This window comes from Tursiops truncatus, chromosome 13 (assembly GCF_011762595.2).
Source record: "Tursiops truncatus isolate mTurTru1 chromosome 13, mTurTru1.mat.Y, whole genome shotgun sequence".
NCBI classification, from domain to species: Eukaryota; Metazoa; Chordata; class Mammalia; order Artiodactyla; family Delphinidae; genus Tursiops; species Tursiops truncatus.
This window is the reverse complement of record NC_047046.1, coordinates 63896408-63917140: the sequence shown is the minus strand read 5'-3', so window position 1 is coordinate 63917140 and position 20733 is coordinate 63896408. Positions and strand designations below refer to the sequence as shown.

Below are 20733 nucleotides of genomic sequence, written 5' to 3'. Positions count from 1 at the left end.
TTTTCTCCATAAGGCGCTTCACAGCCTCCCTGGACTTTGGAACATAGACAGCACTTCAGTGCTATGCTTAGGGGCCATTTCAAACTGCAAATTCACCCATGAAAAGCACATCGACGCAAAAAACACGGCACTAAATAGATCACGGAAAGACACTGCTTTACAATATGAGAGCTGGAGCAAGAAGACAGAGGTCTCCTGGTTCAACCTCAGCTGGGAACATGTGTATCAGGTGACTCGAGTGTTTTCACCGCTCTGGGAGTGTCCATGAATGACTGTGAAAGCACTGTATTGACTAAATCACACAAAACAAATCATTTTAACGAGAGGCAAATTTGCAAATATAGAATCCACGAGTAATGAGGATTGACTGTACTTCCCAAAGGGCTACCTTAACGACTCCTGTGAATGAGCGGATGGATGGATGGATCTGCACTCTGAACTAGATGAATTTCTGATCAGTTCCTGGTGGGCAAGGTCTGGGGCTCAGTCATCTTCGTCGCTGAAGGAGTCCATGACTGCAGGAGTGGTGTGAGGTGCTAAAGGGCATGGCAAGTTCCAGAAAGCAGCTGTGACTTAGAGGCAAGATTTTAACATGGCACTGGCATCCTCCAGGGTCCCTGCCCATGAGCGCAGCGTGAGGAGGAGGAGGCGGCTAAGGTGAATTCTAGAAGGGAATGAGGGGTCTCCTGTAGCCAGTGATGGCCATCAAAGGGTGTGGTAGAGCTGTCAAGAGTGTGTCGAGGAGTGCGCTCAACAGGCATTCATGACAATTCTAAAATTAAGTTTTTGTGTTTAGAGTGAGAAGGAAGAGGCAAGCATGAGTCTGCAGGTGGGGAGGATGATGTAAATTTAAGAGGGCCGCTGAGAGAAAGGTCTGCCTTCTGTCAGAGAACACGTGTTGGACCGGGAAAGGGAGACCCCGCTACAGCATCCTCAGTACGTTGCCGAGGGCCTCGGAGGAAATCCTGGGAGAGAGACAGGCACTCTGAGTGCTCATCTTGCCCAAGGGATGGAACAATATGGTCCAGAAAAAGACAGCTTTGCACGTGAGGTCATCAATAGCCCCTGACCACTTCTGAGGAACAAAGTGCTAGAGACTGCAGCTATGTGTATGCAGTTCCAATTTTTTAAAATCAGAAAAATATAGATATCATCTCTCCTAAGGAGACTGCCAAGCCAATGATCTGGAAGAAAAGATGTAACCACTAATAGCTAGCACAGTCACACAGACCAAGTCAGGGCCAGACCAAATCTACGTCCTTGAAAGGGTTACTCTCCTGATACACTTGGGGAACCCTGCAAACACCAAGATTAAGGAGTGTTTACAGAGGCTTGCCCCATCACTCCAGCCTGGGACCTGCCTTATCCATTAAAAAAAAAAACTTAAAAAAAAATTTGAGATACAATTCACTTACCACAAAATCTACCCTTTTAAATCAAAAAATCCAGGGTTTTTTAGTATCTTCCCAAAATTGCATACCCATCGCCATTAATTCCAGATGCCCTGTTCATTTCTATCAGTGACCTAGATGATGTCACAGAAAGCTTGCAAAATCAAATCTGATGGCTGACTCTAACGTTGTCCCCAGGGAAAGAACCTGGCACCCAGGGAGGGTTTGGGCACATGGTGGCAGAGGAGGAGATGGAGAAATGAGACTGTAAATTGGTTCTACGGTTAGAGGACAGCAAGCCACTGTCATGGTCGATCATAGGACAGAGGCAGCGAGAGCTGCTGGGGGCTCTGCTCACCCTGCAGCGTCCAGGCTGTGGCCCGACTGCACCATCTGGGGACCCAGGGAGGGGGTGGCACTCAGATGTGGGGACAGCTTGCTCTCCTGCCTCTCGCCCAGCAGAGCCATCTGATACTAGCTGGCGATGACTGTGCCATTCTTTCCTTCTTTTCAAATCTGCTTTGCACATGGAGTAAATTAACCGTTCTGAGACCTCACTTAATGAAACAAATTAATTTGGAGAATGGCTATCCTGTCTCCCCAGCCGCACGGGCATCGTGCGATGGACCCCTAATGCTTCCATTAGCTGCCCCACTCTCACTGTTAGGAGGCCAGCTCTGGAGCCTGCGGGGTCTACTGGGACTTCTGACGTCTGGGCTGGGCCCCGTCAGGAGCCAGGAGCTCCGGCTTTTCCCTTCTCTTTAGTTCAGTTGCGGGTAGTGGCAGCAGTGAGCTCCACCCATCCGGCTCTGTTTCTAGGGAGTTTTGTGGGAGCGACATCCGGGGCGGTGGGAATCCCTGGTTCCCACATCTGTTTCACTGAGGCTTTCACAGTCTCACCCAAATGTCCTCCCATCTCCCTTCCAAATCCCCCTCGTGACTCATGGCTAACTCGATGCCCATCTCCTTAGGAAGCATTCTGTAACCACGGTCGCTGGTTCCTCTCTTAGAACCTCCTCGCAGGAACATGTGGATTCTACACAGTCATGCACTACATTCTGGTGGCTTCTGAGGCCAGCTGTGCAAGCTCTACCTCAGGCCCTTGAGACCAGGGACCACGCCTGGCACTTGTCTGGTTTCTCTGCAGCATGGAATGTAGCACAGAGCACTGCCCCATCGATCCTAGTTGGAGAGTTAAAGAGTGCTTCACTGTGGCGTTCGCCCTGCTCAGAAATGACACACTCGCCCCTGGCTGCTGGCTGCGCTGTGGCAGACAGCCCTCAGCGGTCAGCCCTACAGAAGTTGTCTGGGGCGGAGAGCTGCCGGCTCAAGGTCAAGGCACTCCCCATCTGATGACTAGAGCAGACATGGGGATACAAAGACCTGCCCCTTCTCTCCATCCTGGGACAGCTCTAAAGAGTCATCCCGACTTCAGAACTTCCCGTAGAATCAGAACTCCCCACGCAGACTGCGCTGCAGCTCACCCCCTCCCTCCGCGTGACCCCAAGGGCGCTCCTTAGTAAGTGTCCTGCCCAATAATCTCCATCCCAGACTCTGCTTCCCAGGCAACACAGACCATGACCTTCATTCATGGCCTCAGATGTCCATCTCTTCAAATGGAAAAGGGGTGGAGGGAGTAGAGAAAATCGCTGCATCCCCCCAGAGGTGCGACCTCACTCAAGGTCAACACAGGCAGTGGGTCAGAGGCATGGCCGGGACTCTGCCCTCCAGAGTTTGCCCCTCTGCCCTGCATCCTGAGGGTAAGGGGCTCAGGGCAGAAGACGAATCTCAGCGGACCCCCTTCCAGTCGGCAGGTCTCTGGCTTGGGTGGGGACAGAGCAACCGGAGGCATGTTGCTCTTTCAGGAATGCATGAAATACTCACTTAGTACATTCATATCATGAAATGCATGATTTTGTCTGAAATCAGCAAACATCCTCGATTAGTTTCGCAAAATAAACAAGTGGTTACCAGTTGTCCATGTTTTGAGACCATTTTAAAGGAGAAAACTTTTGAACTGTTCACAAGCTTAACCTTTTTTTTTTTTTGCAAAATGAGGAAAAGATGCCACAACTCAATTTTAGAAACAGAGGCCCTCGAAGCAGCGCACAGAATGTGGGAGCAGAGTCTGCAGATGGCTGCCCTAGAGGGGCCCTCCTTCCCTGCCAGCCCCGACAGTGGGAGCAAAGCTTTAAAAGTTGATCCCTGAGAAGGAACAATTGACCCTGGGTGCCCTGGCCCTGGAGGTGATGCGAGGAAAGTTCGCTGGGCTCAAGCAAACCCGGCACTCATGGGGATTTGGGACAATAGCGCCGCCCCTGCACCCTGCCACCGCAGACATCTGCCCTCCACTGTCACCTTACAGTGTTTTCTGAGCACCTCGGATCCCCCTGTGATCTTAGCTGGTGCTAAGGCCATTTCCCGGTGCCTTACAAGGATGAGCTTGGTTAAGCCTCCCAATTAATGAACCCATTTTACAGAAGAGGAAATCAAGTTTTCGAGGTATAGAGTAATTTGCCAAAATCATGGAGTTAATGAGTAGGAAAGGTGGCATGCACATCCGGCATCTAATTCCACGGCATATGCCTCAGACATCAGAGAATAAAAGCAGTAAGGGCACACTCAAGACCTCAAGAGGCCACCAGGAACTAGGATATAATCTAGACTTCCGTGAAGACTAGGACTCTAGAGCCCAGTTTAGAAATTCCTGCTGCAGGCTGTGGGGTAGTACAGACCCCCAGGCTCAGCAACCTGCCGAGCTGCTGAGAGTTTGCAGCTATCAACCAGGCCACAGACCCCTGCAGGCCTTCCGGGAGAGCCTTAGAGACACAGGGGGATGGAGCGGGCCACCTCCCTTCCTGTGACACTGCAGCCACCCTCCTAATTAGGCACCCACCAGCTCCCTGCTCTTGGGTTTTTCTAGGTCAAAGGTCCACCTGAGGCCGTGGAGCTGAAAAGGCTGAGAGCTGCAGTCAGCAGGGGCGAGTTCAGCTCTGCTACTTAGCTGAACAATGTTGGCTAGTGTCCCTGGCCTCAGCTATTCCATCTGTTAAAAGGGGAAACAGCACCTTTTCTCCCTTGCAGCAGAGGGGGATAGATCAGAGGCATGACACAGATAGACGCTGGCTGTGCCCTTGGCCACCGCATCTGATCCTGGTCACCTCCCCCTCTGCCACCAGGGAATGCAAGCCTCACTACTGGCAAGGTTAACCTGCTGTCCAAAAGTGTTAACTATCAAGGTCAAATATAAAGGTCTGGGGCTCAGCAAGGCCGTGACTATCTACCGTCGGCTGGAAGGTTAGGGTCGGCTGGATAATATTCCGTAGCCGTTCCTCAAATGCCAGAATCACACGCTCCACCAGGGAGGACTCGGGAGGCCCCTGGTGCTGGCTGCCTGCTTGCAGACAAAGAGGCCCTTCAAGCGTCCGGCCGCCTGCTCTTCTCCTGAAAGTCCCATGGCCTGGGGACTCTGTGACGGCTGAGTGTTGGCCTGCACCATATTCCAGATCGTGAGTAAAGGTGGGGCCCCGGCCGGCACACAGCACGGGCTCAACGTGTGTCTGCCACGCTGAATGGCAGAGTCCGAGCCCCTGATGGTCAAGATGTTTGTTGCTTGAGTCCGTCTTTGGTCCAGAGGAACACTCTCTCCTTTCATTTCAGATGATTTCCTGCAGTTCGGGTCCCGGGGAAGGTGGGCGGCCGCTCCTCAGCGCTCTGTATAAATCTTTCAAGAGTTTACTGGCATGAACGTCCTTTCCCTGCAGCCTCCTCTTCCCTGGCCCTGGCCCGTTAGCCTCTCCTCACAGGACATACTTTCCATCCCTTTAATCATCTTTATTGCCTTGCTTTGGACCCAGTCCCGGGTCCACATCCTTTGCGAGGTGTGCTGACCTAACTGGGCATTTGTTAACACGAGCGAGGCTCAGCGGAAGGCCGGCTTCCCGGTGCCCGCATGTCACGCCCCTTTTCCTACATTCCTGGGTCACGCCGCTGCTTTCCGGAGACCTGCACTGTCCAGGGGCTCCTGCTGAGTGAGGTGACCTGGCCCACAAGCGGAGGCGCGGCTGATCTGGACGCTGAGAGCAGCCTGCCCTTGCCTGGGCCCACAGGGGGACTTCTCCTACGGAAGCTCGGGGACTCCCTGCACCTCCACGCACACTCTGGGGACCACAGGGCAGGGGAGGAGCGACAGCGAGCCTCTGCTCTTCCGGACACCTCCCCAGTCCCCTGTGAACCCCATGCCTCCTTTAGGGGGTGCTCCCTACTTCTCTCTGCGGGGAACCCAGGAATTAGCCTCTGTGAAGCTGCACAACAAGAAGGCGGCGCACACAGCGCAGCGACTGCACTCTGGGCAGGCCAGGAATAGGCTTGGTCCACCTCTCCCTGCTCAGTTTCCCCCTTTGACGCCACTACGTAAAGTGCCTGGTGGTTTCTAAGCCCGGACCGCCTTCCTCCCAGATGGCTGTACACTCACTGTCCTCTCGGGCTATTCTGGTTCCACTAAATCCACCAGCTGATGACGTTCCGGGGGCCTGGTCCTCCATCCACCCTGAGTCGCGGCCACCACCCAACACGCCTCGTTCAGGGCCCGCGTGTGGAGGGAGGCATCAGGGACCCTGGGCAGCCCTAGTCTCCAGGAAGCTGCACAAGAAGAGGCGTTTCCAGTATTCTAAGGAAGCATGTTGACTGGGCTTTTTTTTTTTGCTCTCTGAGAACACGCTCTGTTCATTAAAGGTGAAACCACAAGCCATCACCTTTAACTAAGAAGAAATTCCCTGTAGAGGAGAACCTCATTTTAATTCTTCAGGCAGAAGCCTTCCTTCCTCTGTCCCTCCGTCCCTCCCTCCCTTCCTTCCCCGCTTCTCTCTCTTCCTCCCCTCTCTCATTTCCATCCAGAAATCATTTCTGCACATGCTAACAAACAAACAAATACTCTAACCCTGCTTTTGCACAAACGGCCACACACTAAAACACTGCTCTGCACCTGGACTCTTCCATTTGGAATATACACCTTGAAGACCTTTGCCTGTCAGACAACCTTTAAGGAAACAAAGGCTCAGCCTCCCAGACGCCCAACCTCAGTTGTTTGTTCCTATCCAGGGCTACCCCAGGCACTTTTTCTGGCCCCTTGCTGTCACCCAGACCTCTGCTGGATGCCAGGGGAGATCCTGGTTTCTGCTTTAGTTTAAGTGAGCCCCAACCCCCCAGGCATTCGAGAGAAGCAGCACGTACAGTTGCTGATCTGTGTGTCGCTGTCCCAGCAGAACCCAGCACGGGCCAGGGACGGCTCTCAGGACAGGGCAGAGGAAAGACAGTCCTGGAACTGTGAGCTCCAGAGCCTCCTGGAGGCTGTGTCTCAAAACACACGTCGGCAGGTCCTGGTCCCCCGAGGACCGCTACTGTTGCTGCATGGTCAGTGGAAAGAGCTTTTCTCTTCCTGAACTGCCAAACCTGCCCTGGACTCCTGAATAGATCCAATCCCAGGGCCAACCAAGAGGTGGGCAGCCGCCACCGCCCCCGGTCACCAGCCCACTGAGTCTACGTCGCCTCTCGCCGCATCGGCTGATGACCAGGAAAAGCCAAACACAGGACAGGACCGTAGCTCCAGAAGGGCCGGCGGAGGCGGAGAAAACCCAAAGCTGGCGATCGAGAGTCTCCTACCTTCGGTCATTTCTTCTCCTCCGGAACAGCTTCTTCGTGTGCGCGATCTCCACCTCATGGGGCATCGGGTGGTAGCCCTGTGTGTTTGGAGGAGGAAGAGAGGATTGTCAGTAAGTCTTCTGGAAGAGAGCAAAGAACTTCTGGGTCTGAACTAACTACAACACCACCTATGACAAAATGAAATCGAGAGTTTGGAAAGGCTAGACTCTGACCAGCAAATCCAGGCTGAAAAATGGAGAACACCAGCGTTAATGAGTTTCCCATCAGGTGATAACGCTGGAATTATAGAACCAAAGAACAGTGGGGACACAAAGGGGTCCCTAGAATTTGTCATATCCAGTTACTCAAATTACAGATGAGAACACTCAGGTCCAGAGAGGTGGATGAGCCAGTTCAAGGTCCAGCAGAGAATGAGATCCTGGTATCACTGGCTGACGGAGGCCAAGTTAGCCCTCTAACATCAAGCTTCCTAACACAGTGGGAATGTTAATATCTTCTCTGAGCTGTTGAGAGGACCAAGGAGATGCAGCCTCCTTGCAAATCCTGAGCCTCATGCAGAGGGAATGTGCCAGGACCCAGGTCTCCTCATATACTAGTCCAGGATGCCTCATGCAATTTTTACCCAAGATCTTTGTTACTTATACTCCTGGGGTATATTTAGAGGAAACATGCAAATAGCTAAATGCTTTTTTAAACTTTTAACTGGGGAAAATCCTAAAGATGGTCTTTTGCATATTGTCATCATGATGACAACTATGTATATGTTTATACCAAGGTCGGAGAGAGACCCTCTATTCATAATGCAGGGTTGATCTTGCAGATGCCGGGCCACAGGCGGAATTATTTGCAGAAGTTGGGCTGATGGCCAGCTCTCTTCTTACCATTTCCCTCTCCCCAGAAAAGTGTGTCCTGGTGGGACAAGGGAAAGCACTGCCATTCCATTATGGGCAGGCTGCGGTGGGGTGGGAGGGGTTGAGGGTCTTAGGCCTGGAGGCCTGGCTTGGGCCTGGGACATCTGGGTATGGGTCCTGGTGCAGAGTCCACAGCCTGAGCATGGCCCCCATGCCGCTCACAAGGCCCTGGGTGTGCACAGGGTCAGAGGGTGTGACAGGGCCCAGTGTGCTGGAGAGGGCACAGTGAGGGCCCATTTAGCACCCGCCCCCCCACGCACTTTACAGACAGGGAGACAGAAGCCCAGGCCCCCTCCACCGCAAGGGCACATGCAGCCCTCTGGATCTGGGCTCCTAGCGGAGCGTCCCGCTGGGCTGCCTTCTCAGGGCTTAGCCCCCAACCACGGGCTAAGCAGCCCTGGACATGCGCAGCCCGGCCAGTCTTGAGGTGCTTCCTGGGGCGGGCACGGGGAGGACAACAGGCTCAGGAGGACGCGGGGACCTTGGCCTTTCAGACGCTTGGCCGAGACTCCTACTGAGTCCAGGGAGGGAAGGGCACGTTTCAAATTTAATTTAATTTAATCTATATTATTTATATTGTCAGTCCCTCCCTCACACCCTGTCTCTTGGTTCCAACAATCCGACCAAGAAGGCATGAATGAGTTCTGGCTCGGGCAGGCACAATGGGCCTCTGCTGCCTTAGGATGTGCTTTGTTTAATGGTTTTCTCAAAGGATATTATTTGCTTTCTTTAATACAAAACACAAACAAGGAAAAACAGCAAGTCTTCCCCTCTCATTTCCCCTCTCCCACCCTCACCCAGCTCCGGGCTGGCCCCTTCCCTCCCTCCGGCCTCAGGTCACCACAGGAACACTGGGCGTGCCCCGTGGAGACAATGCAAGGAAGCCGAGCCTGGACCGGGAGCTGAGCTCCGAGGCCGGGCCGAGGGCGCTGTCGGGACACTTGGCCTTCCGCGAGCTCAGAAGGTGCCCGTCTTCCCTGTCTGGGCCCCGGAGTCCTGGGCTCTGACCTGCATCCTGGCCTGCTCACTCCCCCCTCCCGGCCACACGCTGCAGCAGAGGGGAGCTGCCCTGGTGACCCAGCCTCGGCATGGAGTCCTAGCTCTCTGCCAGGACTCAGTGTGGCCCAGGGGCATGCGCGACCCCTCAGGGCTTCTAATGAAGCCACTGCTCTGACCGCTGTGGCCATCCATCTATCACCTCCAAATTACTACATATGTATGTACGTATATAAAATATCATCGCAGTTAAAAGCCCGGGACCTGGAGCCACACTGTGAACTGTCAGCTCCTGGCTCTTCCTCTTGATGGCTATGTGACTTTGAACAGGTGACCTAACCTCTATGTGCCTCAGTTTCCACACCTGTAAAGTGGAGATAATAATAGCCTCCTGGGGTCCCTGTGAGGGTTAAATGTGTTGATAAGCATGTAAAGAACGTAGAACAGTGCCTGGTGCGCAGCACACCTCAGCAAGCGTCTCTGGCACTGTCACTGCCATCGTGGGCGTCATCACCACCGTCATCAGCATCGGCGGCAGCAGCATTTCTCCCATCATCCTGACACTCTGCTCAGGGCTGAGTGCGCCAGGACAAGCAAGGCTGCTCTGGTCCCTCTCCTCATGGGGCCCCCAGTCTTGGCAGAGAGAGTCCAGTGGAGTTGGTTTGCAGGGGAGGAGGGTGTAGGAAGCTCGGGTTAGGGAGGGTGGAGGGAATCAGCAGAGAGCCTGGTGACCAGGTGGTGTGCTGGGGAAGGATGGAGGAGTTCTGCCTGTGTTCTCTTTGGCCTGAGGCTGGCAGATCCCAGTGGGAGGCCAGAAATCAGCTGAACAAAGTGACAAAGGTGACAGAACAAAGCCTGGCACCTCGAAGGTCTTCCGTCCCCAGGAATAACCCAGGCTGGTGCTATAGAGGACTGGTCCCACCCACAAGATCACCTGGGGCCCCAGCCTACTGGCACCATGGTGAATACATGAATGAATGCCACCTTCCCTGGGGCACTTATGTAGAACTTTCAGACGGTCTTGTATAAAATGGGGTGCACTGTATTTATACAAGCTTTACTGGAGGACCCTCTTCAATTAGCCACTTAGTTCTTCAAACTCAAGCTGGTGGTGGTACCATGTGACACACACAACTCAAGATGCTGCCCACACTTCCCCCCAAACGAGGGCATTTGGGGCCAACTATGAGGCCAAAAGAGGAAGACAGAAGGAGAAACTCTGTGCTTAGCTACGATCTGTCATCAGATTAGCTGCTGACCTAGGCTGGCAAAAGTTCTTTAAAGCCGTTGGCGGGAGATGAGGCTTGTACATGAATGTTCATAGCAGCAGTATTCATAATAGCCAAGAATGGAAACAACCCGAATGTCCAATAACTGATGTCTGGATAAATATGTGGTAGCTCCTTACAATGGAGTAGTGCGTGGCTATAAAAAGAGAGGACGCTCTGATACATGCTACAGCGTGGGTGAATCTATCAAAGACCACATATGGTTCGATTTCATTTTTTTTTTTTTTTTTTTTGCGATACCCGGGCCTCTCACTGTTGTGGCCTCTCCCGTTGCGGAGCACAGGCTCTGGACGCGCAGGCTCAGCGGCCATGGCTCACAGGCCCAGCCGCTCCGCGGCATGTGGGATCTTCCCGGACCAGGGCACGAACCCGTGTCCCCTGCATCGGCAGGCGGACTCTCAACCACTGCGCCACCAGGGAAGCCCCGATTTCATTTTTATGAAATGTCCAGAAATGGCAAATCTGCAGAGACGGAAAGTAGATGAGAGGTTGCCAGCGCCTGGGGAGTGAAAGAATGGGGAGTGACTGGCAATGGGCTCCAGGCTTCTTCTGGGGATAATGAAAATATTCTGGAATTGGACAGTGGTAATGGTTGCTCAATCTCATAAAGATACTAAAAACCATTTACTCATATATTTTAAAGGGTGAATTTTATGGCATGCAAATTATATCTCAGTTTTTAAAAGGTGGGAAAAATATTCCAGGTAGAGGCAATAGCAACTGTTTTGAAAAAAAAAAAAAAATCCAGCCGTGGTGAACACTGTGCCCCCCTCCCACTCAACTACTCTACAGAAAGCAGCTGCCCTGAAACATGGCTCCTACGAAAGGGCTGGAGAGGGTGGCACGTGTAGGCAAGGGGCATCCAACGACGAGAGTGACTAATAAGGAGTCTGGAGAGGCACATGAGTTGGTATTTCCAGGCCCGGCCCGGGAAGATGGGGTTCTGGCTTTAGACCAGAGACCCCTCTCTGCTTTTTAGATAGGATGTAACTCTTGAGTGGAGAATGGGAAATTTATCAGGCTTGCCAGAATGATCGTTTAAGAGTATACAGTGTAAAAAAACAAAACAAAACAAATATTTTTAAGAGGGTGGATCTCATGTTACATATACTAAATAAAATAAAATGTCACAGAACTAAAAAAAAAAAAAAAAAAGAGTATACAGTAGTCTTTGCTCTATTTCTTTACTCAATAAATTCTTCTATTCTATGTTTTGAAAGAGCCCCATCTGGACGTCAGTCCAGGTATGAGCATCCCCCCTCCCCCCGAATAAACAAGAGCCCCACCAGCCTCTGGTTTACCAGCTGGTTTGTGTGTTTCCTCAGCCAGAGTCAGGTGAGCCTCTGTAGCATCACCCTGGACCTCCCAGGCCCTGCCTGCTCTTCCTCTGCCTCTCTGCATGGGAACCCTTCTCCCTTTAGCTCTGAGACCTGGTTGCAGTTCCTCTCTGTCTAACCTCTGACCACTTTCAATAACTAAGTGGGCCTGGGAGACAAGCACATTATATAAAACAAGCCTCTCCTGGGAGGGAGGGAAGATAATACTCCTTCTGCGTGCAGCTTGGGCAGAGGACACGTGAAACACACACACACACTCTCTCTCTCTGTGTCTCTCTCTCTCCCGTCCTGGAGGTCAGCACGGGTCTAAGATGCGGCACCACGGGCAGCGTGTTACTGCCCTGGTTGCTGAAACCCGTCACGTAAAATCTGCCCATTCCAGGGCAGGCTGAAGCTAAGACCTCACCACCTGGGATGGCAGGTATTTCTGGGGGATTAAAGGCGGCTGCGGCAGAGCTGCTGACCGCAGACTGGCAGTGCAGGGGCCTTCCTCTGAGATGACAGCTACCAACAAACATATCTTGGGTCTGGGGAGGGAGGGCAATGTAAGCACGCTGAGCAAGGCGGCGTGTGCGCCGGGTGGCGCTGAGACCTGCTGCCTCTGTGGTAAGAGTGATGCACGTCCACTGAGCCACAGGCTCCCCTCCCCCAATCCCTCCACACTTCCCCACCCACCCCACCATCCACCCTTCCCCCATCTACCCATCCATCCATCCATCCATCCAACCACCCATCCTATAAATACTGTCGTTTTAGACACTGCAGACACAGTAGTGAAAGAGCAATAGGCAAAATGCTGGTTTTTACAGAGCACACATTCTAGTGAAAGGAGAGAGATGACAAACAAATAGATAATATGATCAATGATGAAAAATGCTATCGAGCAGAACAGGCAGGACGAAGGGATGAGAGCAGCAGCTGTGGCGGTGGTCAGGGGAGAGCTGTCCACCACTTGCCATCCATCCATCCATCTGTCCATCCTTGGTTCTTTACCCAAGCAGCTCTCAAGGCCTACTATGTGCCACGTGCATCAGATGGGAATACCAGAATGAAGAGACCCAGTCCCAGCCCCAGGAGCTCAGGGGAACACAAATAACAAGCTGACGCACGCCATGCGTCACGGGAGAGGCTGCGTAGATGCCTCTGGCAGCCCTGAGGACCTTTGCCTGGAGAAGGGTCAGGGAGGCCTTCGCCGGGATGGTACCTGACCTGAGTGCTAAAGGGCTGACAGGAGCACAAGGGAGAAGAAGGTATGTTACAACTTCCACCTGCGGGACAACACATGCCAGGGTGATAGGTGGATCGGGTGGAGACACGCTGGCCCTACAGGAGGAGACAGAGGCACCGGGTGCTCCGAGGGCCGGGGTGGGGGCCCCTGACCACAGTGTCGCGTGCGGTGTCTTCACCCCTACGGTGGGTAGAATTGCGTGCCCCCAGAAGATAAGCTGAGTCTTAACCCTGGGTACGGATGAACGCGACCTCATTTGGAAACAGGATCTTGGCAGATATGACGGAGTTAAGACGAGGTCATACAAAATTAGGGTGGTCCTAAACCCAATGACTGGTGTCCTTATAAGAAGAAGGAAATTTGGACAGAGACAGAGGGAAGAAGGCTACGTGAACATGGAGGCTATGTCTGGAGGGAGGCGCTTCAAGCCAAGGAACAGCGAGGATTGCTGCCGGCCACCAGAGCCAGGAGAGGCGAGAAGGGATTCTTCCCTAGAGCCTCCAGAGGGGGCGTGGCCCTGCTGACACCTGACTTCTGACTTCCAGCCTTTAGAACTGTGAGACTGTAAATTTCTGTTGCTTTAAGCCACCTGGTTGACGGTGGCTCCAGCACCCAAAAGTAGGAGATAATAAATCGCTCTTGTTCTAAGCCAACAGCTTGTTGGCACTTTGTCATGGCAGCACCCTGCCCCCCCCACCCCCCCACCCCGCCCCCCCTTCCCAGGCCAGGAGACGAGACGAACACAGGTGGAAGAGTAGGCAAAACCATTTGTGCTTTAAAAAAGGGTCATTTTTCCAACTGGATTTCCTTTGCCAAAATGGAGTTGCATTTGTGAAAGTTACGTGCTCACCAGGTAATTTCACCGTGTTGGCAGCCTGTTTTACCGACAGAGGAGGGGCTCAATAAGGTCCAGGAAGTTCCTCAGGGCCACCCAACCAGTTGGCAGCAGGCTGTACCTGCCGCCTCCAAGGCTCACGCTCCCAACTGTGATGTCACTCAGCCTGCAGCACCAGGGCAGAGATGTGGAGGTGGAACCACTGGGGGCATGAGAGGGCATCTCCTGCCCCATCTCTGACCCCATGGTGCCGGGCCATGCACTCTGGGTCCCAGCAGGTGAGGAAGTGGCTCAGCGCAAGCTCCGCCCGGTACTGTAGCCACCGCTGGACGGCCCCATTTCTGTCCATGGTGCCGCCCACCAGGCGTGAGGATGGAGAGCTGGTGTCCCTGGGCGCTGGCTCAGATGCTGTCCCATGTCTGCCCTGCAGAGTGCGTGCCCGTGTGTGCTCACCGTGACCTCTGCGATGACCCTGGCCACGGCCCCTCCGGCAGGCCTCCGCTCCCCTCTCTCTAGGGGGTGGTGCTCACGACACCAAGCTTAACCCTGCCCTTCACTCCCCAGGTTGGTGGGGTCAGGGCCCCTGGCTACTGCTCTGCCTGGTTCCCCTTCAATCTTGTGGGACGAAGTTTAGAAGTGCCCCACAGGGCTCAGTCCCACGGCCGGCAGCTTCATGGAACCCCAGGCCCGCTTTCCTTCCAAGGGAGATTCTCCTGACATTCCCGTGACCTGTGACCTCTGACCACTGGCCTTGGACCTGGGTCTGGTAGAAATCATCCAGGCCTAACTATCTCACAGGTCTATTCTCTCTCCCTCACACACCAGCTCTTTGCAAAGGGAGAGTGCGTTACACAAATACAAGAGAGCCTTCCTCCTGTTGTGTGAAGACCCCCAGACTGTGGTAGACCTGGACGGGCCTTCAGTAGGAGGTGATGCGGCTGGGAAATGCTGGCGCTGGAAGGGAAGGCTGCGGATCCCGGCCCAGGTGAGGCAGCAGCGGGAGGTTCCAAGCGGGGCATGGAAAGCTGTGCTCAAGGTGACTCCAACCAGAAATAAATACAGGATCACAAGACTCCACTGCCAGGACACCTGGAGCTTGGTTCTTTTCTACACATTAGCTGCCTTTTCCCACACGCACCAGTCTCCTGACAGGTAAGCCCTGTGGCCCCAGCTGTACCCTCTCCAGCGACCCGCCCGTCTGCCCCCATCTCTCCTGGATACCGACTCCCCACCTGGCCTCTTGGAAACCACAGCCTCTCTCCTCTTCTTCACAGGCTTGCGTATTGGCCCTACCTGTCACTCCCAAGGATGCTTTGAAACACATGGAAACCAATGGCTTCTTTCTCTCCAGAAAATTCCAGATGGCCCAGAGTGGAGGACCCCAGGAACCGTGACTCAGAAGAACTGGATGTTGGTTCTGCCGTGCCCACTGGGCGATCCCAGGGAGCTGGAGTCCCACAGAGGCAGGACAGACTCAGGCCAAGCCAGCTGGGACTCCCCAGGTCCCTGTCTCCGGCTCGACACGGGTAGACATCCCGAGGGCCGACGGTATGAAGGAAACATAGCACTTGGCAACTTAAGGGGCCATAAAAACAACAAGTACAGCTCCTCTGACAATGAGTTTGTCTCAACCGTGGAACCCTCCTCTTGCTAGGGTCATGTTTTTTCATAGCTTCTAAGAAGTTATCCTACCAAGTTCCACGTGGGCAGGATGTGTGGGTCACGTCCAAGCTGAAACAAAACAGGTAATGTTTCTAAAATTCCTGGAATCTCAAGGCTGCACAGCTATTCAGAGAAGCCGACCTGTTTCAGAAAGAAAGGTGGGAGGCGGGAGGCTAAAACATGTTGAAATCCGTGATTTTCTACCTTTTCTTTTAATTTATTTTTTTTAATCAGCAGAGACCCTTTTAAGAACAATACCTCAGCTGGAGTCCCAATATAAAAACAAACATAAAGGTAGACGGGGCAGAGATGCAGAGGCTGCCTCTGAGCCACCAACATCACCCGCTGCCTCCACCCCGTCCCCCACTCACACCCTGGACTGTGGACCTAGCCGCCACCCATTCTGAAAGGCTGGATGCTGGCTACACAAGAGCTGGACATTCTTCCAGAAACGGAGCCTAACTGAGGCTCTCTGGCCAGGGTTTCGTGGGGTCTACTGCACATGAATATCTTGCCTGTGGCAGCCTTTGGGGTGCGAGCCCACAGCATTTATCCAGCACGCAGGGGTCTGTGCCTGCACTGTAGTGTGGTTACGGAGACCAGGTCGCTGGCATGTGGCCTTCCTTGGGTGCACTAAACTAATAAAGCCCGTCCCTCCTTTTTCCTTCAAGTTGGGTTTCTCACTGTAACAGCCAAGAATCTTGACTAATAAACCCACACAGCCTTTAGGCAACCTGGGCCCCAGCTCTGTTGCCAAACCTGGATACCACTGGGCAGTTATCTCACCCAGCCCTCTCCTCCTTCTTCTGGAAAATGTGGATGAAAACACTTGCTTTTCCTGTCTCCTGTGTCATGACTGCTTGTCTTCCTTTGATTTCATGAGCCAATCAGTTACCCTTTTTATCTTTAAATATATTTTGAGTTGGGGTTCTCTCACTTGCAACCCAAAGAGTCCTAAATAATTCAGCATGATACAACTTTAGGTATTGTTACGGTTGTTCTTAGTATATCCATGAAATCCTGGAAAGCAAACACGACTGTCCCCGCCCTCTCCCGCTGGTAGCCATGTCAGGAAACGATCCACTGAGCAATGTCAAATACTGATGACATTGACTTGATAATGTCTGAGTAAACAGAAAACAAAAAGCGAGAACACTGGTATAAAGGATAGGACTATAAACCAATAGAAAAATGTTAGAAAATTGCTTTTATGTTACACTGTGTAAAATGTAAAGGAAACAATTACTGAAGTGCTGCTTTTTCAACCACTGTCAGATGACACAAACAGATGGAGAGATATACCATGTTCTTGGATTGGAAGAATAAACATTGTGAAAATGACTATACTACCCAAAGCAATCTACAGATTCAATGCAATCCCTATCAAATTACCAATGGCATTTTTTACAGAACTAGAACAAAAAATCTTAAAATTTGTATGGAGATACAAAAGACCCCTAATAGCCAAAGCAGTCTTGAGGGAAAAAAATGGAGCTGGAGGAATCAGACTCCCTGACTTCAGACTATACTACAAAGCTACAGTAATCAAGACAATATGGTACTGGCACAAAAACAGAAATATAGATCAATGGAACAAGATAGAAAGCCCAGAGAGAAACCCATGCACCTTTGGTCAACTAATCTATGACAAAGGAGGCAAGGATATAAAATGGAGAAAAGACAGTCTCTTCAATAAGTGGTGCCGGGAAAACTGGACAGCTACATGTAAAAGAATGAAATCAGAACACTCCCTAACACCATACACAAAAATAAACTCAAAATGGATTAGAGACCTAAGTGTAAGACTGGGCACTATAAAATTCTTAGAGGAAAACATAGAAAGAACACTCTTTGACATAAATCACAGCAAGATATTTTTTGATCCACCTCCTAGAGAAATGGAAATAAAAACAAAAATAAACAAATGGGACCTAATGAAACTTAAAAGCTTTTGCACAGCAAAGGAAACCATAAACAAGACGAAAAGACAACCCTCAGAATAGGAGAAAATATTTGCAAACTAATCATCGGACAAAGGATTAATCTCCAAAATATATAAACAGTTCATGCAGCTCAATATTAAAAAAACAAACAACCCAATCCAAAAATGGGCAGAAGACCTAAGTAGACATTTCTCCGAAGAAGATATACAGATGGCCAAGAAGCACATGAAAAGCTGCTCAACATCACTAATTATTAGAGAAACGCCAATCAAAACTACAATGAGGTATCACCTCACACCAGTTAGAATGGACATCATCAGAAAATCTACAGACAACAAATGCTGGAGAGAGTGTGGAGAAAAGGGAACCCTCCTGCACTATTGGTGGGAACGTAAATTGATACAGCCACTATGCAGAACAGTATGGAGGTTCCGTAAAAAACTAAAAACAGAATTACCATATGACCCAGCAATCACACTACTGGGCATATACCCAGAGGAAACCATAATTCAGAAAGACACATGCACCCCAATGTTCATTGCAGCACTATTTACAATAGCCAGGACATGGAAGCAACCTAAATGCCGATCGACAGACGAATGGATAAAGAAGATGTGGTACATATATACAATGGAATATTACTGAGCCATAAAAAGGAACGAAATTGGGTCATTTGTAGAGATGTGGATGGATCTAGAGACTGTCATAGACAGTGAAGGAAGTCAGAAAGAGAAAAATAAATATCATATATTAACGCATATATGTGGAACCTAGAAAATGGTACAGATGAACCGGTTTGCAGGGCAGAAATAGAGACACAGATGTAGAGAACAAACATATGGACACCAAGGGGGGAAAGCGGCAGGGGGTGGGGGTGGTGCTGTGATGAATTGGGCGATTGGGATTGACATGTATGCACTGATGTGTATAAAATGGATAACTAATAAGAACCTGCTGTATAAAAAAATAAATAAAATTTTTTTAAAAAGTTTCCCTTTTGCAACCAGTGTAGTCCTGTGATGGGTGTGTGTGTGTGTGTGTGTGTGTGTGTGTGTGTGTGTGCGCGTGTGCGTGTGTGTGTATAGGGAGGGCTACTGGAGGGTGACTATAACTCTCTCTGTGTCGAACACCATATGAGACCAAGTGGCTCCGGGCCTCAACCAGGTGACAAGCCCAGGAGCAAGAGTCCAGAAGGAGACCTGGAGGCAGGGCCCCTGGGCTCACGATGACACAGGGACAGCCACATGAGAATGGAATGGGGGCAGACAGATGCTCTCCACTTCCTTGATGAACGGCTTTTGCTGGGGGTCCTGGGAAGGCTGCAGACCTGCAAAAGGTAACAGCTTCCTGCTGCTGCAGACCAGAGGCAGGAAGACGATCTAGAAAGGCAAGAGGTACAAGTGGCCACAGGAAAGACACAGGGTCTGCTCTGCAGCCTCTGGGAAAGTTGCCTGGGCACGACTGGACACACGTGGCCTGAATTCTAGTCTCTAACTGAATGGTGTATCCATGACAGAGATAAGACCCAGATCCTGGAAAAGCCCATAAAGCAAACTCAAGAGAAGACAAAGTGGGCTTCCCTGGTGGCGCAGTGGTTGAGAGTCCGCCTGCCGATGCAGGGGACGCGGGTTCGTGCCCCGGTCCGGGGGGATCCCACATGCCACGGAGCGGCTGGGCCCGTGAGCCATGGCTGCTGAGCCTGCGTGTCCGGAGCCTGTGCTCCGCAACGGGAGAGGCCACAGCAGTGAGAGGCCCGCGTACCGCAAAAATAAATAAATAAATAAATAAATAAACCTAGTCTATTCAAATGAAGATCCCCTTCCTTCTTTTTTAAAAAAAAAAAAAAAGAGAAGACAAAGTAATATTCGTGCTCTGGTCTCTAAGAGGGAGGCACAGTCTTTGTGAGGTAGGCAATTTGTGAATAGTTTTATGTACTTGGGGAGGTTCAGAGACCATCTTGGGAACAGAAGCAACAATGGATTCTGGAAGAGGAGTGATGACTCTACAACGCTTAGAAGATGCCCACTGCGTTCTGTGACCACACTGCGTGTCACGGACATAGAAAAACCAGACTCTGCCTGTGTCCCAAAGAAGTCCACAGGCTGCTGGAAGAACAGATACACGAGCGATTTTACTACTTCAGGGAAGTCACGCGGACACCCAGGGTGCAAGGAACCCGTGGAGGAAGGGATGCCCGAGGCTGCCCTCTGAGTTACCGGAAGGCTCTGAAGTTAACAGAAGCACAACCAGAAAGGCAAGGGCCCCAGCAGAAGTTGCTAGAAGACATGTTTTAATGGCTTTGCTCTTGCCTCTCCTGAACATACTCTGGTGTGGCTCAGTATACAAACTGGTAGTAGTCAGGTAACGGTAAGTGTAAGGGCCTCTGTGGGCCCTGGGCAGGGACCCCTGTCCCAAACACCTCTACCAGAGAGGCTGAGACCCCAAGCCGAGTTCCACCGTGCGGGGGATGCCTCCAAGGCCTTGTGTGAGTGAACGGGTTCATCGTTCTCCTGCCCCTGCACTGGTGGGCCAAGGCTGGCTGGTCCAGGGACACGGGGGGACAGGGAAAGAGGCCTTGGCGGAGGAGCACCTACGAGCAGTAGGGCCCCTGTCCCAGTGTTTGCAGAGCCAGCCTCAGGTGCTTTAAGCAATGCAGATTCGGGGCTGCCCAGCAGGGATCGGAGTCAATTGGTTTGGTTTTAAATACCATCACTGCCACCTACTGTGGGAGCCTAGAGAGATAGCTACCCTACTTATGCTTCTATTTTCCTCTTCCATAAAATGGCAATAATAAAGAATTATACCAATTTCAGCGGACCATCAGGAGGATTAAATGAGATTATGTGACGTATGAGGACAGGTAGCACAGGAGGTTTCCCAACTGCCCATCCTTCCCCCCATCCTCTGCACACGCCCCCATGGCTCTCTTCCTTTTTGGGGCACAGTCTGTGAAATCCCAGGCCCAAGGGCCCCCCATCTGTACCCGGAGCCCCTGCTGCCCCTGAGACTTTCTAACTTTCCATCCATGTCCCTCAAGATGGAAGCCGCAGCCCAAAGCCCCGGTAATGCTGTGCTCGAATGAGGTCGCCCTGTGTCCACCAACCAACCACTTCCTGAGCCCCCAGCTGTGTCCAGAACATTCTCAGGGGACAAAAGTGTGGCTTGCTGCCCCTCAGCCTCCTCCATGCAGTTATTCAACCCCTGCCCGCTCCCGGCCCCGTCTGGACACTGCTTATCCCTCTTTCATCTCATCACGGGAGCCCAGCAGGAGGGGGGCAAGAAGAGAAGGACCTTCCGTAGGTTCTGAAGGGCAAGGGCAGGGCCTATCTCCCAGAGCGGCAGGCCTTCTTGGGAACCTACTCCAGGCAGGACATCACCCCCGTACCCTGAATACCCAAGGCAGGGGCCGCATCCTCTGAAAGTGAGCTGCTACCAACTCGAAGAGAAATGCTGAGTGGAACACTGAGTCAGGGCAGCCTG

General features: G+C 51.9%; 1 protein-coding gene across 7 annotated transcripts in view; it reads right to left on the bottom strand.

Moving 5' to 3' along the window:
• Nucleotides 1-20733, bottom strand: part of CTIF (cap binding complex dependent translation initiation factor) — a 308311-nt gene that overhangs the window by 138132 nt on the left and 149446 nt on the right. For all 7 annotated transcript variants that reach the window (XM_073790706.1, XM_073790703.1, XM_033837729.2 and 4 more), the window contains one exon: nt 7053-7129. In XM_073790706.1, coding sequence (XP_073646807.1) covers nt 7053-7129 — 77 coding nt within the window. The remainder of the gene's footprint in view (nt 1-7052; nt 7130-20733) is intronic.